This window comes from Pteropus vampyrus, unplaced genomic scaffold (assembly GCF_000151845.1).
Source record: "Pteropus vampyrus isolate Shadow unplaced genomic scaffold, Pvam_2.0 Scaffold411, whole genome shotgun sequence".
Taxonomy (NCBI): Eukaryota; Metazoa; Chordata; class Mammalia; order Chiroptera; family Pteropodidae; genus Pteropus; species Pteropus vampyrus.
Window position 1 is genome coordinate 771802 of NW_011889192.1, and position 25575 is coordinate 797376.

Sequence of the window (25575 nt, forward strand, 5' to 3'; positions counted from 1 at the left end):
TGCAGAGTAGATATCCCAGAGAATTTTTATCCCGAAGAGGTAATCAGGCAATGACTGCTAAACACAGTTATAAAATGTAGAGAAAACCAAATGTGATTAAAAATATCAAATGCCTTTGCATTTAATCACGTTTGGTTTTCCTTTACATTTTGTTTTTTTTCTATGTTTATCAGTTACAGCTTGATAATTCTAAATAAAAAGGAAGTCCTGTAGTGACTTCAGTAATATTTCTAGTTGTTTTAAATCTCGTCTGCTTGGCACTCGTGTCTGTTAAACGAACGACAGTCCGTAGTAGGCCTGCACGGAGTGAGTCGTGGGCCTGAGTTTCTCAGCCGTTGCCAGCAGATAGCGGCCTGCGGGGTGGGCAGGGCCGCTCCTTCGGTGAGGAACCATGACCTTTATCCAGATTTCAACATTAGTCTTCCTTCTCAGCTTGTTTAGAGCTCAGATATTTCCTGGACAAAACCCCTACACCAGTCACTTTGGCTCAGAGAGAGGAGAAGCTATATATATAACTGGCAAATTTCCTTGCATGGAAAAACTGTCCCTACTTTCTGTGATCGCTGGCCTGGATCTGGCGTGGGGAGAGTCATACCCATGGGTCGGGCTGCCCCGCAGTTGTCCTGTGCTGGAAGCTCTGCCGGGTGGAAGCCCCCGTCAGGACGACGCCTGCCGTCTGGGCTCCTTGCCATGGGCGAGCCCACCGGTGCCTGCTCACACGCTGGGCTCTAGGAGAACCTGACCTGAGGTCCTCCCTGGCCGTGCCAGCTGTCAGCCATGGGGCCGTTCTTAGCACCTGAGGCTTTGCGCCCCCGTTGGCATGGTGTGGGCAGCACTACCTCGCCCGTGGTGGCAGGGCAGGCACCTGGCTCTTAGTCGCTTAGTGCATTAAATGCTGCGATTGTTAACACGCCCTGGACAGTAGAGCAGGACCGGAAGGGCAGCTGCAGAAGGAAGTTAATCCAGTGAATTCCATGCTTTATAATCCACTCTGTTCTCAGTTTCAAGAAGCAGGCATTGGGCCAAATTGGTGGCTGTGTGTTTGCTAAGCATGGGGTTTTGCTGAAGGCAGCACCTGCTTCTGTGGCACAGGTGGTCCGAAGAGCCAGGGACTCCACGTGAGCACGTGGGGTTCGGGTCTACAGTTGTTCCAGGCAGGCGGAGAGAGGACACTTGTCTGCTGCTGGCGGCCTGGCTGGTGAGCGGTGGAACCAATTGTGTCTGTGAAGTATATTTAGAATTCGGGGTGGGAGCAGACGCTGTTACTCGTCTGGCTGTGTGTCATTATTGAGTAGGGAAATTTGTGAAGTCTGAGCTGTTTTTGCAATGCTATTGTGTGTGTGTGTTTTAATTGTTCATGCTTTCAATGGTCTTTTTTACAGATGACGGAGGAAACGAAAACAAACAAAAACGGACAGTCGAGGGACTATAGTTTGACTAAAGTACTTTTGTAAAGAGTTCTTTGAGAAAAGAAAAAGCGGAGAAGGTGCATGGATTTAGTTGAGGTTTTTCTTTGGGTGTCTAGGAAATGAGCAGTTTCAGCCCTTCTTTGCCCAGTATTCTTTGGTAAATGCACTAGGGTTGTGACTGAGCCACGTCCTGCCTGTCTGATGTTTTCCTTGAAAATTGGGGAAAATGGTGTCATTCTGTAAGATAATGGTGTCATTCTGTCCCAGAATGACCTGGTACTTCGGAGTGCGATCTTATTTCCTTGAAACCAATCAAATTAAGATGACATCCTGTGCTGTGATGGGGAGGCCCTGCTGTTTGTGATTCAGCTGTCCCCCACTCCCCACCCCCAGCTGAAGCACCTGGTCTGAAATGTAAACTCGAAGATGAAACATGTGATCCCTCCCCCCACCCCCCGCCTCTTTTCTTCTTCTTTTTTACCGACTGGGGGAGGACTGTGGGAGCTGCTGGACCAGTTCCCTACAGGATGTTTAGATAAACCTCAAGACCTCAGCCCAGCACAGCGTGCCCAGATAAGGCGGGAGTGTGCCGTTTGGGAGTGCTGTCCATCCCTGCTGGGGCGCGTGCTAGTGGGGCTGGCGAGTGTCCAGGCGCCACCCTCTCTGCAGACTTCACTGGCTGCAAAGGTCTGAAGAGGGTGGATCAGAGTAATTAGACATTTGGAAATAGGAGTGAGGGTGGTCCCTGTCTGTCCCATGCAAGGGTTGGAGGGACACTGGCCTTGGGGCAGGAGACTTGACAAGTGCCCTGCCGTTGACACAGAAAACCGGGACCACATCCTCGTCTGGGAAACAGGGCCCCAGACATAGCTGATCCTTGAGGCTGTTGCCAGCTCTGGCTCATAAGGTTTGTTTTATGCAAGAAGTCTCTAATCGCAGCACAGAATGGAGCGGGTGTTTGTTGTTCCCAGAGCCATAGTTCTGGTTTGTCCAGGGCACTGCCAGTGCACACACCCTTTTGGAGGTGAGCTGACACCGATAATGGTTTTTAGCACCCCCTTTGACTTGCACAAGTTTCCTGGAGATAAATTACAGGGTCACCCTAGACATTCAGAGAAAAGTTCACCCTGTCCTTTAAAGAATATTCTAGCACACTAACATATGCTAACATTAGAAATATTTTTATAACTTAACTGAGGCATAATTGCTGTACAGTGAACTGCACTATTTAAAGTGTACAGCTTGATAAGTTCACATACACATACCCACCCCCACACATCTACCTGCTGAAACTGTCACCGCAGTCAGTTCAGCAGACATTTCTATCACCCCGAAAGTTTGCTGGCCATCTATCTGTCCTTTCTCTACAGCTGTCCCAGGAAAACATGGGTCTGTTTTCTGTCTTTGTAGATTGTTTGCATTTTTTAGAATTCTACGTAAATTGAATAATGGTAGTATGTCTTTTTATTTATTTTTTTATTTTTTAATATCTGGCTTCTTTGGCTCAGCATAATGATTTTGAAATTTTCCATGTCAGGTGTATCAGTAATACATTCCCTTCCCACAATTTGTTGATCCATTTACCTCTTGGTAGGTATTTGAGCTGCTTCTAGTTTTGAGCTGTTTCAAATAAAGCTGCCATGAGCACGCACATACAAGCCTTTGTGGGATGTATGTTTTCATTTTCCGTGGGTAGGACTACTTAGTAGCAGAGTCACTGGGTCATATAGGTAGGCATACACTTAACTTTTTAAGAAACTGCTCGACTTTTCCGAAGTGCTGGGAACTTGGCATTTCCACCAGCAGTGTGTGAGTTCCAGTGGCTCCACACCCTCACCAACACTTGGTGTCCAGGGCACTGCCAGTTCACACACGCTGTGTGACTTTTTATTTTACATGCCCTAATAGATATGTAGTGGTAGCTCATTGTGGTTTTAATTTCCATTTCCCTGATGACAGACGACATCAGCATTTTTTCATGTACTTATCGGTCATTTGTCTGTCTTCTTTTGTGAAGTATGTGGTAGAATCATTTGTCCATTTTCGTATTGAATTGTCTTTAAATTGTTGAATTGTAAGAATTCTTTATGTATTCTGGATATAAGTCCTCTGTGATATATGTGTTATGAACATTTTTTCCAGTCTGTGGCTTGCCTTTTTACTTTTTTTTCTTAAATGGCATCTTTAGAAGAACAAGGTCTTTCTTTTTGGTGAAATTGAAATTATCAATGTTTTTCTTTATGATTCATGCTTCTTGTGTTCTATCCAAGAAACTTTTTTCTACTTCAGCTTCTTCTGGAAGTTTTGTAGTTTTAAGTTTTGCAGTTAGGATTGTGATTGATGTACAGTTAATTTTTGTGTGTAATATGAGGTATGAATTCATATTCATTTTTTTCCATATGGATGTTCAGTTTTTCCAATCTTTCAATGATTGAAAGATTCTGGCCTTTGTTGAAGAGACTTTCCTTTCTCCATTGAATTACCTTGACACCTTTGTCACAGGTCAGTTGGCCACATATTTGTGAGTCTACTTCCGGACTTTCTTCTGTATGTCTCCACTTACCCTAATACCACACTTTCTTAATTACTGTAACTTAACAGTAAGCGTTGAGATCAGACAGGGCAAGTCCTCTTAACTTTGTTCTTTCTTGAACTTGTTTTGATTATTCTAAGTCTTCGACATTTTCATAGGAATTTTAAAATTAACTCGTCATTTTCTACAAAAAAGGGCCTCCTAGAATCTTGATTGGAATTGCATTGAATCTATAAATCAGTTTGTAGAGAATCGAAATCTTAATAACATCGAATTTTCCCACGAACATGATTTGTCGCAGTATTTATTTAGCTCTTGAAATTTCTCTCAGCACAGTTTTGTAGTTTTCAATGTAGATGTTGTTAATGTTGTTTGTTAGAGTCATTCCTATTTGTTGTTTTTCCTGTTAAATGAAATTTTAAAAAGTTATTTTCCAGGTGTTTACTGCAAACATATAAAAATATAATGGATTTTGTGACCTTGGAAAATAACTTATTAGTTCTAGTAGTTGTTTTGCAGATTCCCCAGAAATTTTTACATAAATAGTCATAGCATCTGCAAGTAGGGACGGCCTTACTTCTTTCTGAACCAAATGTCTTTTCTTTTTCTTGCCTCTTTGCAAAAGCTCGGACTGCCTGTGCCGTGTTGGGTAGAAGTCGTGAAAGCAGAAATCCTTTTGTTTCTTCCCATATTAACAGGAGACATTTCAGCTTTTCAATTCAGCTTTTTGTAGGTACTCTTTATCAGTTGGAGGATTTTCTTGTTTGCTGAGAATTTTTATTATGAATGTGTGTTGACTCTTTATCAGATACTTTTTTGCATGTATTGAAGTGATCATATGGTTTTTCTCCTTTATTTTATTAAAAGGACAAATTAAATTGGTTGACTTTCAAATGTTAGACTAGCCTTGCATTCTTGAGACAACCCTATTTCCTCATGATGTATTATTATTCTTTTATTTATTATTGGATTCACTTTGCTGTTGTTAAGGATTTTTGCATCTATATCCGTGAAAGATATTGATCTTTAATTTCTTTTCTTTTGTCTTTATCACGTTTTGGTACTTAGGTTAAACTGGCTTCATAAAACATGTAAACTAGCATCACAAAATAGGATTATGGTTCCGCCTCTATTTTCTGATAAAGTTCGGTGTTATTTCTCAAAATTTTGCTCAAATTTACCGGTGAAACTATATGATTGTAGAGTTTTTTGGGGGAAGGTTTTTGATAATGCCTTTGAACTTTTTTGATAATGAATTAAAATTTTTAATGAAATGAAGTCTTCAGATTTTTTGTTTCTTATGCCTGCCTCGACATTTTACGTACCAATTTCTGTTTGTTGGAGGGAGAGGGGTCAGCGTCATGAGAGGAGGGGTGTCCTGGGGCTCGCCGACTGTCCCTTCATCCTAGCACCCCAGAGCTACGCCTGGCACAGAGCACGCATTCTGTAAATGTTTGTTGGATTAATTGGTTTGTTGTTGCTGTGTCTCTCATCTCTTGCCGTCTGTGGGGAAGCTTTTTCGTGTTCTCCATCCAAATGGGACTGTCATAGCTGTGCCATGACAAAGGGAGGTAGGTGACTCCTAAGTCAGGCCAGCTGGCCTTGGCCAACCCACTTGCCATGGCCTCCCACTGTGGCTGTTCAGGTATCTGGTGATTTGTCCACAGACCCTCGGAGTCAGGGCTTGCCAAGGGTAAAAAAAATGTACAATCTGTTCTGTTTTAGTTCTTTAAAATGTTAACTCCTGTGCTTGGAATGACTTCATTTTTTTTTGAAATATACTTGAAATACCAGTGGAATACAGGAATACCCTGGTCAGAGGACAGGGATAAGGTGAGGCTTGGAGAGAGTGTTGATAGATGAAAAGGATTATCCTGAAAGGCAGTGACCTTGAGTGTGGCCCACTAGCCTGAGTAGGAATGTGCTCTGAGACCCCCTTTCCTGGGTCATTTACCAATGACAGCCCCTGACTGAGTACATTAGTCACCTGGGGAGTTAGAGGACCGGCAGATGTGGACTGGACATGTCCAAGAGGACGTGACCACTGTGGCTCTGTACCTTGTTCAGGTCGCCAGCATCTGGTGGTGGGGGGTGGGGAGGGTCTAGCACCCTCCTCTCCCCTCGTGTCGCATCTTAGTGGCTGGGTCTTTGTGCACCTGCAGCAGCTGCAGAGGCTGGGTAGGGGCCCCCTCGTCAGAGCTGGGAGCTTAGGACCACAGCTGTGCTCCTCACGGTCCAGTCTCCTTCCTGGACACGGCCTCCCATGCTGCGTGCATGTGTTTGCACTCACAGCCCCCCACACCATGTGTGTCCTCGGGCAGGCACTCCATCCTTCGAAGAGGGGCTCCAGGGACCACTGTGTGCCCTGGACATAAGGAGTTGTCCACTGTCTTCAGGCCTCGGCTCTGCCTCCTGCAAGCAGTGTGGCCTTGGGGCGTCCCCCGTCCTCCTCTCTGGGCGTCCATTCCTCGGTGTGTGAAACAGAGGTAGAACAAGTGGTCGTCCAGTTATGGGTACGTAGGAGAGTTGGTGACCTCGCTGGCTAAACCTGAGTAGGACCATGTGGCAGCTGTGATCTGAAGGGAAAGGGCTCAGATCCAGACAGCCCTGTCTCTTCCTGTAGCTTTGCTTCACAACCGTCGAATATGAAAACCTTCATGATGTGGTCTGTTTTTTAATGCGACGGTAACATATCTGGACATACTCTTCCTTAGACTTAGTTCTGGGGAGAGGAGATGACTGCCCTTTCATCTTGCATGGCGACTTGCCTGGGAGGGCTGAGGCCATCTCACCACCAAGGGCCCTGCCTGAGGGAGCAGTAAGGGGCTGCAAGGACCCACACCTCGGATTCTGCTTCTGCTGGCCTGGTTCTTTCCTGGGAGCAAACCTTGAGAGCATCCTCGCCCAGGTAGCAGTGTGGCCTCAGCGTGGGTGGGGCGTGATCCCATTTTGGCTCCCAGACCGAATCACAGTGAAGTTGGAGAATGTGGGAACCCTTAGTCCACAGAGTAGACTATGTTGAAATAGTCCCTGTGAAATAGGGTATGTTAAGGGGAGTTATGTGAAGTATATATGATTGTAGTATGTATGACTGCTTTTCACTTTTGTGAGGTTTTTCATTCTAAATTGCGTAGTAAGGCAAGTATACATACCCAGTTTTCAGAGGTGACCCTTCTTGTAAATGGGAAGTGTTCAAATCCGTGAGTATTTATTGAGCATGTACTACCTGCCAGATAGTCAGGGATCCTCTGGGAACAGAATGGAGACCCCTCCTTTGTGGAGCCGGAAGCAGAGACAAGGTGCAGATACCCTCTCTGATGCGGCAGCCACGTCTCATTGCCTTTGTGCTCCTCTGAGATGTGTATGGCCGGTGTCTTATGTCAGAGGTGAGCAGCAGGCCTTTGTAGACGGCCACTAGTTCTGGCTTGGTAGGCTCTGGGGTCTCTCAGGCCATATGTAGTAGCCAGGACAACATGTAAGGAAGCCGTGCTCCAGCAACACTTTACTTAAAGAGCAAGTGGCAGGCCATAGTGCAGTCAGTGCTGCCTTAGGGCCACAGGTTTGGTTTGTGGCATTGTTATTTCAACCTTACTGTTAGCAGATGCCCTTGGCTTTGTTGCCCATTTGAGTTGAGAGTTTTCGGTTCTTATCTAAATAAGTCAGGCTGTTGACCTGGAGGGTAAAGAAGACTTAATTTCTGTGCCTCCGTTTTCTTCTGTGTGAGATGAGGATGGCGTCTCAATTAAGATGAGGTGTGGGGTGTTTCACAGAAAACCCGGGTGACAGTGGCTTAAAAACGGTAGAGGTTTGTTTCTCCTGGAAAAGGCCCGGGGCCAACAGTGTTGGGCCACCAGAATCTACCCAGGCTTCCCTCCCAGGGCCCCCTCGTGGGGGTAGGTGCCTGCTGCGGGAATCATGGGGAGGAGGTGGGCCAGGCGGGGCTGGCCGCAGCTCCATCCTCTCAGAATGTTCCAGGGAACCCTCGGTGATGCGCCAGCTGCAGGGATGCTGGGAAGTGCGCTGTGTCAGCCTGGCCTCACCGGAGACCATCCGGAGCTCAGGGTCGGTTCGGAAGGAAGAAGGGGAAATGCCGGTTGCATAGGCAGCTAGTAGTATTTTGTCCCAGATGTTGATTTTGTAGGGGAAAGAAGGATACATTTTAAAAACATGTTTTACTGTAGAAAATTTAGAAAATACAGAATACTAGAAGGAAAAGGAAAAACTCCCTCAGTCCTACCACCTGAAAGGTGAACTTGGACTTTTCCAGGCTGTGTGTCCTGTCCTTTAAATCAGCCTCCCTCCCTCCCTTCTTTGTTGCTGTAATGTAAACGTGCCCTTTCATAAATTCTTTGTAAACCGCTTCCCCTTGGACGCTTCGTCTATTTTCTGGCTGCACGGCGTCTCAATTAAGATGAGGTGTGGGGTGTAAACGTGCCCTGGTAGCTGGTCTGTGGTTTACTTGACCACTGAAGTGTTGGGCGCACTAGCAGCCTTGAGAGCAGCTCACCAGTAAAGGCGTGCCCAGGACTATCCCAGGGTGGGCACCGCTGAGTCAGGGCACTGCTGAGTCAGCAGATGCCGCTGTTCTTCCGCTGGGCCACTTTGTTCTGGGATGTCTTACCGCCGCATCAGCTTGACCTTCAGTGGTCAGAAAAGCGCATGGCTGACCTCGGGCTGCAGAGGTTGCTTATGAACCCTTCCGTACCCTTTTCGATATGGATGCTCGTTAACTCTAAGGGACTCGGGTGCGTGCAGGTTTACCCTAAGCCCTGCCAGAGAAAAACCGATAAGTTATGACAGCATGGTGGAGGCCAGGTTTAAGAGTGCCCCGCTCTCTCCATCTCACGTCGCTTCAAGACCCACTGCCAGGGTCCTTTGATTTAGGTTTCATGATCACTGGGACAGTAGTAACCCTAGGTGTTTGAGCTAGTGACTTGGAGCCCATCGTTCTCTGTGCGGTAGCCAAGAGGTAGATACAGCGAGTCCTGTCTGCTGCAGTGTGTTTCTCTAACAAAAAGCACGCCGGCTCAGTGATCACTAGATCACTAGATCACTAGATCACCAGCTGCAGGACCAGGCTGCCTGGCGGGGGAGGGGAGGGAGCACAGCTCTGCGGGGGATGCCTTCAGGGCTCTGCCGTGGATTTGCTTATGGTGTCCTAGATCTTTGTGCATTTTGCACAGAGCTCCATAACTCAGCTGTACTGACTCCCATCCATCAGGCTCCTTCACATTTTTCGAAGGTAAAGTTCTGTATTTACTGTAGCATTTCCTTATATCCTAGTGTTTTTATTAGAATTGCTGTTGTTTGTTGTTTGGTTACAAAGTTGCATAGGTTTTGAGTGGTCTGCTCAGCTCATCTTTTCCCATGACATTTGTCATTTTTATTATGTACTTTTATAGAATGTGAGGGCGTGTAACAACTCAGATATTCCCTTATAGCAAAAACACTTGTAATGTTTTACCAATGCTAAGATTTTTTAAAATTCTCTTTTTAAAATACAAATAACATGTTTGTTAATGAAGTCACTCATAACCAAAACAAACAAAAAACACTCCGAAGTCTTATCCCTGAAATCCTAGTTATAAATAAACACTATTATAGAGACCCATGGTTTTCAAACATAGTGGGATGAGGGGGCGGGGAAGTGAGGTCAGCCCACAGGGACGTTTGGCAGTCAGAGATGTTTTGCGTTGTGACACCTGGGAGGGAAGTGGGAGGTCGGAGCGCATGCTGCTGGCATCTCCAGGCTGCTGCTCAGCATCCTGCAGCGTTGTGGGGACAACAAAGAATTATTTGGCCCAAAATGTCAGTAGTGCTGAGGTAGAAAAACCCCAGTATAGACAGATAATTTTATGAGTGTTTTTCTATGCATATTGGTAAATATAGTTTAGTTTTACTAACAGTGGGATCAATTATACACATACGGATTAGTAACTTTTAAAATTTGTTATGAACAAATACGAACTCTGCGTCCATAAATATGCATTCTCATCGTCGCATCCCATTGTATCATCGTGTCATAATTTATTTCACCATTCCCCAGTTTTGGAGGATTTTAGTTATTTCTAGTGTTTTGCTCTTGGAAACATACTAGGTTTTGTTTGTATTTTGCTTTCTGCATGGTTTCCTGTTTCCTGCCTGCCCTTTGGGGAAACGCCCTCTGGGACTCCATCTCCACACCTGAGGGTTCCCGCCCCCCGGGGGCTCTCTGCCCCCCAGGACAGGTGCTATTGAAATACCGAGTCGATGAATGACCCAAATATGTTTGTCACATTTCAATTTTAGCTATTTTACTTTTTGCTTCATTTTATTTACTTTCTGTTCCTTTTTAAAAATCTGTCTTCTGATAGATTACATGTGAGTTTAGCCTCTGGCCCAGTGGGCTTTGCTCCCTGCCTGGGCATTCTGCGTTCCTGGTGGCCTGTAGGTGTCCTCAGGAGGGTTGGCAGGTGAGGCAGGGCAGGGCAGCAGGTCCTTGGCTTTCACTGTGGCTCTGGGCCCCCGGGCAGGTCGATAGCGTTGGTGGCGGTGACCCACCCATTTGTCTTCAGAGCTGCCCCGAGACTGGAGGGAGGTGTCCCCTCAGCCGCGTGGGCCTGGGCTCCCCTCCGGGGGTCAGGCAGCAGGCAGAGCTGAGTGCCTGGAGGTCTGGACCTGCATCCTGGGGCAGCTTTTGCGCAGGGACCTCCAGGGGCTTGTTTGCCTGGTGTCTGTTTTTCTGTTTCATATGGCACTCTGTGAGGAAGTCCGTTGTCTACGCACATCCAGCTGTTTTGAATAGCCTGTGTCTCAGGGGGCTTCGAGGTAGGGATCCCCGGGCAGCAGGTCCAGCATTCTGGGCGGCGTCTGAACAGCAGGCCGTGAGTAGCAGGAAGTGACAGAAGTTACCGAGCCTGCCAGATGCTTGTTCTTGGCCACCTTTCCGTGCCCCGCAGGCCGGGGAGCTATATTTAGGAGAGCGTTTTCAGGTTCCTGATCCTGCCCTGTTCCTTTGTCCCTCATTTGGTCAGTGGGTGACCTGCGTGGGGCTGGTTTGTTGCTCCAGTGTCTCTGGTCTGCTTTGGTGGTCCATGGGGCTCTTGTCTATTGATTTTAAACTCAGTTTCTGTTTCCGCTGGGCCGTTTCGATTTTGGCACGTTTCGAGCAGCTGGAAAGTGTGAGAGGTGGCAAATGGCCTGGGAAGCTGTGGAGAGGACTAGACGAAGCCTCGCAAATGAAGTAAGTGAAAGGTATCGCACGTTATGTCTCGTCAGCGTCTCTAGAGGGCCGACTTTTGTCTTGTATCTCTTACAAGTGGAAGGCTGGGGTTTTTAAAACCATAGGCTTGGTGCTGCGAATTCACCCACGTGCTGGAAACATCCTTGGTCTCTGCCTGGCGATACAGAAAGCCTGCAGGCTGGGTGAGCTGCTCCGTGGTGAATTCTCATGGTCTGAGCTTTGTCATTAGAGAAATTTCCCCCGCGATCCCCAAAACCAGCACGGTGGAGCCTAGATGTAACCTGCTCAGGTGGAGCGCTTGCTCCCTATTCACATTGCTGTAGAAGTGATGACTTTCAGATGGGGCTTCAAGCAGGTGCTGACCAGATGCCTACATGGACTGCTCCTTGTCCCGCCTAAGCCCAGGTGTCTGCTGTGACTGTGCCATCTTGCTGCAGGAGATGCCAACTGTTTGCTCTTCTGTGTCATCTCTTATGCCCTGACCTGTGCTGGCCTGGAAGACAGCAGGTGACAGCTTCCACTGCTGGCAGCAATAACGGTCTGTGCCCTTCACCCTAGGAGTGACCCGAAGGGCAGGCACTGATACCTGACTTGCAGGTTAAGAAGCTGAGGCTAGAGAGATGAGTCATTTGCACCCGTGGCTCTCAGTCTGTTGTAACCGCTGTGCTGTGTACGACCCCTCTCTGCCACACACGTGTACCCTCACTGAGGCTTATTGAGCTGGCTTGTCCTTTGAGCAGCAGGACACATATCTCTGTGTGCTTTGAAGATCCTTAGAAAGGAAGTTTCCAGGTTTCGGTGTTGGCCTCTGCTGGCTGCCACCCCGGTGATTTCAGGGGAGGAGGTGTGTTGGGAGAGAGAGTTTTTCGTTGGTCTCTAAAAGCTTCCTTCCGAGTGGTCCAGCCAGTATCTCCTCCTTCCTCCCTTCATAAAGCATCCGCCTTATTTTCACACACTCAACCAGCTCCTTAGCATTCAGGAATCTATTCCAGGATGAGAAATTTGAGAGGCAAATTAGGCACAGTTGTGTCTGCCACAAAATGCATGGCAGCCAGCAGAGCCTGCCGGGTGTGTGTCCTGCCACGGGAGAGCCTGGAGGAGGGCGATGTGTGTGCTGAGTGAATGAACGCATGCGTGAACACCAAGCATTGGCTCCCGAGGTTTCCCCCAGTTCTACTAGCACAATCTGTCTGCTGGCATGGCTTCAGGCTGACCCATTCCCTTCTGTAAGGCTAACTATAAATAGAAGGCAAACGATAAACTTATGTAGTACAGTAAGCTATATATACTGTACATGCGTGTATACGTGCATACATAAATAAACTGTAAATACAGGATGTACCATGCATGTCTCTAGTTCTGGCTTGGGTGTTTTATCATATTTTTGTGCCAAAACATTTAACATTTAAAAAATCATTAAATATTTCAGGCATTCAAAAAGTAACATAATGAACAACAGCGTGTACTTCCCCGCCTGAGAAAGGAACGTCGCGGGTGCGCCTTTGTTCCGCTTTGTCTGTCCCATCCCCCTCCTGCCTTCGCTCCACAGAGCTCACCCCCATTCCGAGCTTGGTGTTACCATTTGTTTTCAGCACTTTCTCTACTCATACGTGTAGGAGGTGAAGGTGAGGGTATTGTCCAGCAGACGGTGGCCTCCGGCGGGGGGCGGGGCAGTCAGCACGAGGATGTGTGGAGGTGTGCGAGCGGCCCCCGAGGGGCCTGTCTGGTGGGCCGTGGGATCTGTGGGTCTGGAGCTGGGGAGGAGGCTGGTCTTGGCAGCATTTCTGGTTGCACCTGCTATCAAGGCAGGGCGCTGGGGTTGGCCCACCCAGAAGCGCAGTGCTGCGTGATGGCAGGACCTGCAGCCACGGCGACAGGAGGCACCGCGAGCACTGTTGTGTGTAGAAGCGCGTCCTGCCGTTCCCGATGCTCTGTCCTGTGTGGGTTCGAGTTCCAGGCCACGTGTCGCAGCCCGACAGCAGACCCATGACCTTTGTGTGTCCTCGGACTTAGCCAAACCGGGAGGGATTTGGTTTTCTTTGAGAATATGTGTCAAAGGTGTGTTGCATGTTTCCGTGGCAAGTCAGGTGTTTCACGAGCTACCTACTTTACTGAGAGAAGATTACACTGACTTTGCGCTGAGTGAGACCACAGATGCCCTTGTCCTTAAGATTATTCTGGAGTCCCAGCTCTCCCAATTTAAACATACTCGGTGTTAGAAAATGTCGTTGATGGCGGTTGCTTATTTGTAATTAAACCTTTGGGTTCATTGTAGAGTCACACAGGAGAACAGAGATCCTTGGCGCTCTTTACCAAGTTTCCCCTAGAGGTAACTCATGTCTTGCAAAATTGTGGCGCAGCCTCACAACCAGGAAGTCGACACTGCCACAGTCAGCACGGTCCAGGTCCAGACAGCTCCATGTGCACCAGGAATGTCGGCTTCTTTTTATAGCCACGCCCACTCCCCTCCCTGGGGGCCGCCAATCTGCCCTCCACTTCTGTAACTTTGTCATCTCAGGAATGTTCTATAAATGGCATCGCACCCTGTGTAAGTAACACCTAGGGATTGACGCTTCTCACTCAGCACATCTTCCCGGAGCCCCTCCAGGTCCTCGTGTTTGGTCGGTGTTTCTTTTCATTACTGAGCATGTTCTCTCCACAGGACGGGCCACAGTGCGTTTAATCCTGTACCGCTGAAGGACGCCTGGGTCTTGTCCGCTTTGGGGTCATTACGAACATAGCCGCTATGAACGTGCACGGGCAGGTTTTCGTGTGAACGTAAGCCTTCATTTCATGGGATAAATGCTGGAGCCCCAGTGTGTCGTTGCCGGGTTGCTTCGTAGTTGCACGTTCGGGTTTTAAAGACATCGCCAGACTGCAGAGTGGCTGCACCATTTTGCGCTCTCACCGGCAATTTCTGCACATCCTCTCTAGCTTTTGGTGGTGGTTTTATTTTAGCCCCCAGGTAAGTGTATAGTAATACTGCATTGTGATTTCAATCAGCATTTCCTTAATGGTGAAGGCTGTGGAATGCCTTTTCTTGTGCTTTTTGCCTCTGTTCTCTGACGCCGTGGGGTTGTGGCTGGCAGGGATGACTGTCTCTCCTTGGCCTTCGGTGGACACTGCCCAGAGGGGTGCAGGAGCACCTGGTGCAGCCTGGCAGGGTGGCCGTGGGGGCCACAGTTTTCTCCATGGTCATCAGCTGCTTTCCCATTGATTTCTGTCTTGCGAGGCTGCCCTTTCCTGGCCCAGTGGCTGGAGACTAGGCTTTTGGAGGGCTTTCTCATTTCTTTCTGTATCCATCGGTGTTTCCGGCTGCGGCGTCTTCGGCTCCACATCCTGAGTGTCTGGGGCATACAGAGACCCTGGGAACGCAGCACTGGGGCCCGCGGTCTGTGTGCCCCGTCCTCTCTGCCCTCAGTCTGCTTGTATTTATTTGACTTCTAACGGCAAGGGTTCTAGTTGTGCTTAGCAGTGGACTAGAGAAGGGCATGTCTGACCGTCTTCCCAGGAGCAGAAGTCTCTTGGTCAGTTTTAGCATTTTTTTGGATCCAGAACTCAGACGCGAGTGAGCAGCTCCAGTCCCGGCTGCGTGTCTGCCATGCCTGCTCGGGATGGCCTTTGTGCCATCCCAGGCCCGGGGCCTCATGTTTGTCACTGCTAAGGTTGTTTGGTTTGGCTTGTGGCTCCAGCATGACAAAGTTTCCAGGATCTTAGCCTTTTGTCATCTAAGGTCATTTACAAATGAGAGACACATGTAAGTCTGCGATTAGGAATCACTGGGTGGACGTTGCTGGTGAATCATGAATTGCCCTCATCACCGTCCACTAGACCTTATTCCTCAGCCCTCGGTTCCGAGCTCTTGGGAAACCTGGTGTGGGGGGCAGGGGGCAGCGGTCAGATGACCCTGTGAGCTGTCCCTATCGCCCTTGTGCTGATCCTCCAAGCCTGTAATTCTGCCACAAAGGAAACAGCTAGTCCTGAGTGCACCTGGGTGAACCCGGCGAGTGCCAGTTCCTTCCCTGCCTTTGGCCCGGCCAGTCCTGGTGTTATTTATGCAGCCATCTTGCCAGGAACCCAGGGGAAGCCGCTTTTGGGTACGGGTCCGGAGCCTGGCCCAGAACCAGCCTGCGTGGTTTCCCGGCCCCTGCTTCGTTGGCTGTGGGACTTTGGGCCTCAGTTTCCTCCCTTGACACCTTCCTACTTCATTAGGTTATGGAGAGAGTGAAACAGGCAAATGCCTGTAAACACCTAGCATGTTTCCCAGGACTACTAAGTGCCCCACCACGGTGGCTGTCACTGGCATCTGACACCCTCTTCGTTGCTCTGCCTGTCATGTCAGCTGGTGTCTAATTCAGGAGTCTGTCCGCTCCTCCACTTAAACGTCGCCTCCGTATGCCTGCAGCATGTCCCCTTTTCCTCTTGGATGTCTCGAAGATCACTGCTTATTCTCGCCAGGACATCGGAAGGTGTGTGTCTGGCTTGGGTGTCATAGACTCATTCGGAGTGTCTAGGTATTTTTTTCATGTTTCCTGGAAGATCATATTTGAAAGGCTGGAAGCAAAAGTTCTGTTGTTTCAAGTAGAGCTTTTAAAGCTCTTTTTTTGGTCTTTAGCATATATTCTAAGCTTAAGGCTCTGTTTTTTAGTAATTGTTTCTTGAATAAATAATCCATGTACATGGTACAGAAATCAAAAGGATGAAAAGATATAAAGTCAGTTTCTCAGCTCCTCAGAGGTATTACTTTTTCCTCTACACCCATTCTGTTCCTGCAGTTCGCTTTGAGCGCTTAACTATATATCTTAGAGCAGGGGTCCCCAGTCTGCAGACCCGTACTGGTCCATGGCCTGTTAGGAACTGGACTGCACAGCAGGAAGTGAATGTTGGGCAAGCGAGGGAAGCTTCGTCTGTATTTGCAGCCGCTCCTCAGCGCCGGCATCACCGCCTCTGCTCCACTCAGATCCTCAGGCGTTAGATTCTTGTAGGAGCACCGGTCCCTGGTGCCAGAAAGTTTGGGGACCGCTGTCCTAGAGGGTGTTCCGTATAAATGCTTGAAGAGTAAGTAGCTTCAGTCTTTTTAGCGGCCGTGTGATGTTCCGCTGCAGGAATGCTCCATAATTTACGCAGTCTCCTTCTAGTTTTAATCAGTATTTGAGTTGTTTCCAGTGAATGCTGCCATGAACAACCTCGTATAAACTGTGTGTCAGTTCTCACGAGACGTATTTGTAGGATAAATTTATAGATGCACTGTTGCTAAGACAGATGTGCATTTTAAAGTTTGCCAGATTTCACCAAATGTTCCCCATAGGAGTTGTATTAATTCACACCCCAACGTATTAGAGTCAACAGAACATGTTATCAAACTATTGATCACTATTTAGTAGATAAAAAAAGATGTTTCGTAACTTTAATTTGCATTTATCTTATGAATAAGATTGAGCATTTTTCCTCCTAGGTTTGAGATCCATTTCTAACACTTTTTAAAAAAACATAGCTCGGCCAGTGTCTGACGTTCGTTTGCACACTCCCACTGTGTTTCGCCTCAACGTCGTGAACTCCATCGTGTCACTGCGGGTGGCAGTGCTGGCGCCTTCTCATTGCTCTGCGTTATTCCCAGCGCTGAGCTGTGTGCAGTGCGGGCCCGTCAGAGTGCTGGTGCCACAGCTTCGCCTGTGTCTTGGTGAGGGGGACACGCGTTTGGATTTCTGTTGGCTGTGCGGATGGAATTCCAGGGCCGTAGGCTGAGTATAGGACCAGCCTCACTGTTTTCCAGAGCGCTGGCACCAAGCTGCACTCCCACCAGCGGTGCCTGCGCGTGCAGCTGTCCCCGCCTCACCAGCTCGGCTGTCTCCGTCTTTTTCGGTTCAGCCACAGGGAAGGGTGAATCTCGCTCGGGGTTTAATTTCTACTTTCCGATGATTCAGTCGAGCACCTTTTCCTGCACCTTATTGGCTAGTTGTGAAATAACTGTTCAAGTCTTTTACTCATTTTTTTTTTCTGTTAGCTGGTCTGCTTTATTTCTTACCGATTTTTAAATTCTTTTACTTTTGAGAGAATTCCAGCAAGAGTCTAAGCATTGAAATCTGCGTATTGCTCTTCCAGCTTGCTTGAGGGGCTTATGTGAGAAGCGCTTTCACCATTTTCTCTGTTTTTCCTCCCTTTCTGTTTCACTGTCTCTTATCCTTCCAACTTCGAGGTCTGGGATGTGCTTTCTCTCTTGAGTTTATGGATTTCCGTGTAGCTGTCCTTCTTGCTCTGTGGTACTCTGCCCCTTCCCTTGGTACCAAGTCTGCTCATACCAGTCGTGGGTCCTGGCCCGCTGAATCTCTGACGTCACCGATTTGTCCTGTCATGTTCACTGTTTTACCCTACTTTTAATTTGCATTTACCTTTTAAGTTGATTCATTTATGTGAGCCATTTCTTACCTTGCAAATTTGCTTGAAAAATATAGAGAGAGCATCTTTTGGGTCTCTGAAGCTTTTGCTGTGTGAGGGCTAGATTTGGGAGACAGTTCTAACTTTTTTGTACCATTCCTTGGCTGCAGTGTAAACAAAGGGACACTCTTACTATTCCTTAGAGCGACTCCCCTGAATCCTGCCTTTCTGCTTGGATGAATGGGATGAGTAGCCACAAGGGAGCAACCGGGAGGTCTCATCTAGCATCTGCTTCTCCCCTGGGTCCTCCCTGCCCACTCTTGTCCAAAATCAAGGGATTGGATAGGAAGCGCCGTCCAAGACGTCTCCCTCAGAGACAGTCCCCCTGCCCCCCGCTCTCCTTTCCTCCTGAGGCGGCCCCCACCCCTACCCCCATCCGTCCCACATGTGCGGGACTGCTCCTGAGTCTGGGAGACCCCCAGGCTGGGAGGCTGTTGGGAGCTCGCAGGAGGCCCAGGTGAGGAGAGGGAGTCCTGGCGGTCTGTGGGCGGCTGAGAAATACAGATTCTCCCTCAAAGGTGGCAGAGGGTGATCGGAGAGAGGCAAAGACTGATTTTTGTTTGGTGGGAGTCTTCCGTGACGATTCTCATGATCTGGGAGGTGGCACCAGAACAGCATCAGGAAGATGATATCCACAAGGAAGAGCCATGCTTCGCTCCTGGCAAACTGATGCTATGTTCACCTCAGCACCTAGGGCCCGAGGGAGAGCTGAGAGTAACAGTGGTTAGCGCTCACCTGTGAGAACACGTGGGTGCAGTTCTCAGCACTGTGGTCCGCGCCCTGAACCTCACAGCACCAGGAGGTGACATCACCATTAATAGCCCCAGTTTTCAGATGAGCAAATGGGGGTGCTGGGAGGGGAGGCAGTGGCTCCACGTTACACAGCTCATCCGGGCCGCAGACCCCGAGGTGTGTCCCGAACGCTTGTTGGGCCCTCTCCATGTTTGGTCCCATTCAATCCCATAGCAACTCTGTCAGGTGGCTTTTATCATCCCCCTTTTCCAGGAGAGAAATGAAGGCGGAAGCTCCCTCTGCCCCTGTTCCCAACCAGTCATTGGCCATGTGGTTCAGACCCAGGCCCGTGTGAGGCTTCAAACGGGCACAAGTAAGAGCTTCTGAAAAAGGCCGAAAACCAGGTTCTTGGACATTTACCTGTTGGTCAGTGTTGACACCCTGTCAAGAATTGCACAGATTGAGGAAATGACATCATTTATCATTTATTTAATCAACTCTCCATCTTCAATGTAACAATTTTGTCTCTAGCTGGCCGCCCAGTGGTGCCGTTTTGGTAACCCCCTCCTTTGTATGCGGAAGATGGAGGGGCCCAGAGCTCCCCCTGCTCGGACGCCATGGCCGAGATCTGGGATTACATGGGCACTTCGTCCTGTACAGGTCGTCATGCGAGTAGTAGAAGCAAGACCTACAGTGGAACAGGACATGAGACATCTCATTGTTCTCTTCTGTAAATATCATATTGCATAACTCCTAATATAACTCGCAAGTTATGCACAAGCAAGTATATTATCTTTCTGTCATTGTATTTATTACGCTGATAAAAATGTTCAAATATTAAAACTCACCCCAGAGTGCATGATAAAGAGGTGTTTGCTGAATTTTATAGTTACTGGTGAGAACTCCTTAAGCCCCAGCCGCAGGCCGTTGACAGTTGCCGGCTTTTCCAGGGCCTGCCCTGCTCCCATCGGCCTCCCACAGCCCGCTTTGTCTGCGTGGCGCGCACCAGTGTCTGAAATTGCTTCCTTGTGCAGCTGTCCCCCGCGTGATCTCTGTGTGAGTCGGTGCCCTGCCCCTCACGGGCCCTGAGTCCCACCCAGGTCTAGAGCAGAACTCAGCATGCCTTTGCCGGGCGGATGGGCATTGTCACTTCTGGGATTTGGGCTGTTGGCAGTGCTCTCGGAGCATCAGAGAGTCTGGTGGCTCCCACCTCGCTCCCTCAGGAGGGCACTCAGCTTCCCTAGGCTTGTTTTCTGTCTTCCGGTGTCCCTCACCCTCTTTCTGCACCCAGCCGCCCCCTTCACATATTACCCAGTTACCCCGGCTACGTGAAAGAGTGAGCAGTACCTTGCATTTGCGACCCAGTTCCCATTATCCTCTTCTGTGATTAAGTTTTATAGGTAGCTTATGGACATCACTGAAGAGATAATTTATAAAACACCGTTTCCATATTTTCTGAGCCAGAAACATGGTCAATCTAATCATTTAAATTGGGTCTTCCTCATACAAATTAAAACTATAAGATGGTCAGAAACCCAGAGGTTGAATAACAGATTTTATTGGTGCATCTCTGGGGAAGCAGACGTTTTCCTGACACTGCTGGTGGGGATGTAAAATGGCAGAGCCCCTGTGCAGGGGGATTTGGCAGTAGCTAGCAAAATGACATATGCGTTTACTGTCAGCGTCGTTCTTCTTCAAGGAATTTGTCCCTAAATACACTGGTAAATATGAAAAGATCCTTGTAAAGACTGTACGTTGCGGCACTATTTGACATACTAAAGGCTTTTCAGCGACATCAGATCCATTAATAGGGAACCGGTTGAGTAGCCTCTGGTGCTTCCACACTATGCAGCACCGTGTGGCTGTGACAAAGAACAAGGGACACGTGTGTGCTGAGGAGGGACAGCCAGGACACGCAACTAAAGGAAGAAGCAGCGGTGCAAGAACGCGTCTAAGGCGTGCCGCCGTTTTAAGGGGGATATGCATATAGACATGTATTTGCATATATCTTAAAAATGGAGGGATAAACCTTTATTATTTTTTTCAGAGCTACCCTTGAGAAAGGGAGGGACCAGGATGGAGGGGACAGATACAGGGCTAGACTTTTGACTACCTCATTTTATAGTGTTGACGTTGGAACGATGTAGATATTTTTATCATTATAAAACAGAATTAAGTAGATTATAACTTTTGCTAGACATGGCTAGTTTTTCTCTGAAAAGTTTATACCCTGTTTCCCTCCTATCAGTACTGCGGGAGAACTCTTTCTCGTACACCTTTGCCAACACCGCATCATCCTCTTTTAAAACCTTGCCAATCTGTTAGGTGAAAAATAACTTGTTAGCCATTCGTTTTCTGTGAAATGTAAATTTATAGCCTTCTTTCTATAAGAAAGATTTTTTTCTCTATTGATTTATGAAAACTTTTTATATGCTATGGATGTAATTTTTATTTGCTGACAATTACCAGGCTCAGGACCTCATTTCCAGTTAAGTTGCTCAGGCCCTATGTGCGATAGCTGCATGTTAGTCTGTTGCCATCCATCAGGAGGTTTTGTAGACAGCATTTCTGTAGGGTACACATGAGGTGCTCACCGTATTCCTAGAGCAACTTGCCCTAAACTCTGTAAGTGCCGGGTGTCAATTTGTGAGCTCTTTGCAGTAATGACTACTGTTTTCTTTTCCTTTTTAAAAAATTTCCTACAGCTTATTACTGTGTTTAAATAGTAAATAGTTCAGAAATATCTACGTTGGTTGATTGTGGGTGAATGTGTAAACTAAATTTGGTTGTGTTTTGGTTTGAGATGGTTCTTGATTTTCAGTGGCCCGTGCTGTCCATTTTTATGTTCTGTTCAATTGAATATCTGAACTAAAGTTATTTTTCACTACAACACATGTAGTGAAAGTAGGTTCTTACAGTGTTCTGTGGCTGTTGGCATCTGTCCTTCGTTTATGGACACGTTGAATATGTCCGTTGTTCCTTCCTCTAGGTCATCACTCCATGCAGGAAGCTCATCTTATGCGCCGATAACAGAAAAGAAATGGAAGATTGGATTGCAGCTCTGAAGACTGTCCAGAACAGGGAGCATTTTGAGGTAAAAAAAGAAAAACAGCCCTTGTTGTCCTCTCCTTAATATTCTGCCATCCGAGTCTCTCCCACGCGTGGACTGTACGTTCTGGAACTCACTTTCTCAGCATGTTCCTTGTAAACTAAGGCTGCCCATCGGGCCGCGTGACACGGGGTGCGGTTAGTCCCAGGAGTGAGTTCCCTCCCCTCCACTCCCTCGATTCTTCGCTGGCTCCCGTTCAGGTTACCACATCCAGGCTGTCAGAGGCTCACCCCGTCTTGGCCGTCTTTTTCTCCTCCTAGCCGACGCAGTACAGCATGGACCACTTCTCAGGGATGCACAACTGGTACGCCTGCTCGCACGCGAGGCCCACCTACTGCAACGTGTGCCGCGAGGCGCTGTCTGGGGTCACGTCGCACGGCCTGTCCTGTGAAGGTGCGGATGCTGCGGTGTCCTGCTGGGGGAGGCGGCCCGGCCCGAGAAACCCGAACGTAGTCACCGCAAGTCAGGAGTAAAGTGATCCCGTGGCCCCCTGTCTATTTTTGTGCCTGCTGAGGAGTCTTTGATAATTTACTTTTCCCAGTGATGGAGCAGAGGAAGAGGGAGGCGGTTTTTAGGAGATGCGGAGAGGAAACGGAGAGGACACAAAGGAGAGCCCCGGTGGGGGTGCACCCCTTCTCCGGGTAAACTGGGTTGAGGACAAATGGATTAAAGATTTGTCTTGCAGATGTAGGGGACGGGGCTCTAGTGTTTACACAGGAGCAAAGAAAGGCAAACTGTGGCCCGCGGGCCGAACCCCACCCACCTGCCGTGTTTATGTGGCCTGTGAGGTTCAGAATGGTTTCACATTTTTAAACGGTTGAAAAAAATCAAAAGAAGACAATTACTTTGCGACACAGAAAATCACATGGTTAGATTTCAGCGTCCGTATGCAGCATGGTCCCTGGTGGCCCTCGTGCAGGGGCAGCTTGAGTAGTTGGGACTGAGACCGTGTATGGCCAGCGAAGCCTGAGCTGGTTGCTCTCTGGCCCTTGGCAGAAAGTCTGCCGACTCCTGCTGTCCTGGTCTCACTGTGGTCGGTCTCTGTGCGTGTCCCAGGAGTGAGCTCACAGCAGGGGTGCGGTGTGTTCGCTCCAGCTTTCCCCGGGGACCGGGCAGTTCTGCCGACTGCCATTTTGAGCACAGGAAGTGGCTGTCGAGATCGAGGCTTCAGGGTTCGCCTGTTTATTCTCTCACAGTGTGCAAGTTTAAGGCCCACAAGCGGTGTGCTGTGCGTGCAACCAGTAACTGCAAGTGGACCACACTGGCCTCCATTGGGAAGGACATCATCGAGGACGAGGATGGGGTAGGCACAGGGGGACCACTGGCACCGGGACGAGAGACTCTCCCTCTGTCCCCGGCCCATGCTCAGTTCTCTTCCTCCCGGCTTGGAGTGGCTCCCCCTGTGTTCTGGGGCTCCGCGTGCGCGTCGGCGCCAGACCCGGGCAGGAGCAGTGGGTGGGCAGCGCCGGGCAGACCCCGCCTTCCCTCCGCCTCGGTGGAGAGCAATGCCTCGGTGGAGTCCATCTGGAGGCATCTTTGCCCCGGCCTTCTGTGCCCTGCGGGGCACTTGGACGTCCCCAGTGTGTGTCTCCACTCGGTCTGCAGGTCGCCATGCCTCACCAGTGGCTGGAAGGAAACCTGCCTGTGAGCGCCAAGTGCACAGTGTGCGACAAGACCTGCGGCAGCGTGCTGCGCCTGCAGGACTGGCGCTGCCTCTGGTGCAAGGCCATGGTGAGTGAGCGCCGCGGGCCTCGTCCCTCCCCCGAGGGTGGGCAGGTGCCCTGCCAGGGAGCCCCGGGGGTGGGGTGCGAAGGAGGCGTGGCCCCTCGTGACCATGGGCTCTTATTGCAGGTGCACACGGCGTGTAAGGAATCCTTGCTGACCAGGTGCCCGCTGGGCCTGTGTAAAGTGTCAGTCATCCCTCCCACGGCTCTCAACAGCATCGACTCCGATGGTAGGTGCCACATGCATGCCAGCCTGTCCCCTTTCTCATGCTTCTCCCTCTGTGTGTTCCCCTCCCCCACGCTAGCATTAGCTGTGTTGGTGATTTTGAGATGTGGTTGGGAAGAGGTCAGGCCCAGCCGTCGGGGGGAGAGGAGCTATGTACACAGGTGGTAGATGGTGTCCCAGTGGCCCCTGGGCACACTTAGCACTCGAGGCCGGTGACTTCCTTGAAGGATGGGTCCAGGTGGCTGTGGGTAGGACCAAGCCGAAGACTGTCGTCCATCTGATGTGAGCCGTCGGAGCCATGTTCACCAGCTGGTCTCCGCCTCCCCGCAGATGCTAATTAGCATGTGGTCCCATGCCTGCTGCCACTTGTCCAGGTGGCATCTGATGAACGTCAACACGTGTTGGTGGAGAGGCAGGAAACGGCACGTGTCTCTGAGGACATCAGCTCCTCCAGACTTAGGGCGAGAGGGGAGGATGGAGCAGGGAGGCGCACGACATTTTAGACTCCTTGTAAACGTGAAGCCAGACGGGATGGGGACGCGCTTCCTTCTGCGTGGGGAGTGGCTGTGTGGCAGTGTGCCTGTCAGTGCCTCTGGGTACCTGGGTGCGTGTGTACCTGTCTGCAGAAGGTCCCCTGGGGATTACTTGCAGCTGATTAAGACTGCCCCTTGTGTCTTCGTGGCTTTCACATTTTCTCCTGTCCTTTTCATTCTCACATCCAGGCTTCTGGAAGGCCACATGTCCTCCATCCTGCACAAGCCCCTTATTGGTCTTTGTCAATTCAAAAAGTGGGGACAACCAGGGCGTGAAGTTCCTCAGAAGGTTCAAGCAGCTGCTGAATCCTGCCCAGGTCTTCGACCTCATGAATGGAGGCCCACACCTCGGGTAGGATGCTTGTAAAATATCCCTTTCTTGGAGTTTTGAAAAAATTGAAGGTGATGCATGTTTATTAAAAAAAGATTCAAAGATACAGATATTTTTAAACAGGAAGATAAAGTGGTCTTTCGTAAATCATCCCCTCCCCACATTCCACTCACAGAAGTGCCCCTGTGTGTTTCTCCAACCTTCAAGTGTGTGCACACACTTGTAAGCCAGATGTGGTCGTGTGTTACCTGCCGTTGTGCAGTCTGCTGTGTACGTGCGTCAGCGTATAATAGCGTGGATGTGTTCTGACGTCAGTAGTTACAGACCTGCCTTGCTGTTTTTATCGAGGATGCCTTCTCCCAGTGAGGCTGAAAAAAGAGAGATTTTGGAGGGCACAGGAAGCCACTCAGCTCGCGGGTGCAGTGACACGTGGAGATGTGCTGGGCTGGTTTAGGGGCAAAGTAATGACACATTCAGTCAGCCAGCCGGAGAGCTGACGTGTTCTTTGTAGTTTTGAGATTTTACAGTTGCTTCTGTGAGTTCTGTCCTCTGAACGAGCTCCTTCCTGGTCTGGAAGCAGCAATTCAAGGCAGGCGCTCCGCCACCCTCCTCGGTCATTCGGGACGTCGGCCAGGACGTCCATAGTGGGAGGTGCTTACAGTTCCTGTTCTCTGGTGTGTTTTCCCTGAGAGGTTCCTAGGATGGTGTTTTTTGGAGCAGGGGCTACTGTGACATGATCCTGGGTACCAGGCGGAGCGTCCATGCAACACTGTCCCCGGGGGGTGGGGTGGGGAGGCTCGTGTGTTGGATTTCCCACTGGCAGCACGTCACTGCTGGAGAGTCACAGATGGCAACTCTCTAGCCTGTTTCCTCAGAGGCAGCACTCTCAGATTTTGGCAGAGAGGCTTAGTAACTGAGTGGTGCAGAAACACGTTCACTGCTGGATTCATAAAAGAGTCCTTTTAGTCAAAAAATGGGCCAACGGAGGGATCGGGCAACCCTTGTCACACTGTCCCAAACAGGATTGTTCAACATGGCACCGTGGGCGGTGAGCAAACGCCGTGAAGTGGCTTTGAGCAGGGAGCTTGAGAGTAAACGTTGGTGCAGCCACGTGCAAACCCCGTGTTCATGCTGGGCGTTGAGTGTGAGACCAGACAACGTGGGCGGCGGCCCCATCGAGGCGCCCTGGTTGTCGCTGTAGTACATTCCTGTTTCTGGGGAGCAGCCTCCACCGTGCCCCGCTGCGACAGCGCTTAGAGGTGCCGCCTCATTCCCTAGATTCCTGGCTGTGACAGACGTGTCGCCTCTTCTCCAGGGAGCA

General features: G+C 49.4%; 1 protein-coding gene across 1 annotated transcript in view; it reads left to right on the forward strand.

The window, feature by feature from the left end:
- The window catches only part of DGKD (diacylglycerol kinase delta), a 76915-nt gene that overhangs the window by 17672 nt on the left and 33668 nt on the right, over positions 1-25575 (forward strand). The window contains exons 3-8 of the mRNA XM_011380876.2: positions 21321-21425; positions 21701-21833; positions 22637-22743; positions 23046-23171; positions 23292-23394; positions 24113-24275. Coding sequence (XP_011379178.1) covers positions 21321-21425; positions 21701-21833; positions 22637-22743; positions 23046-23171; positions 23292-23394; positions 24113-24275 — 737 coding nt within the window. The remainder of the gene's footprint in view (positions 1-21320; positions 21426-21700; positions 21834-22636; positions 22744-23045; positions 23172-23291; positions 23395-24112; positions 24276-25575) is intronic.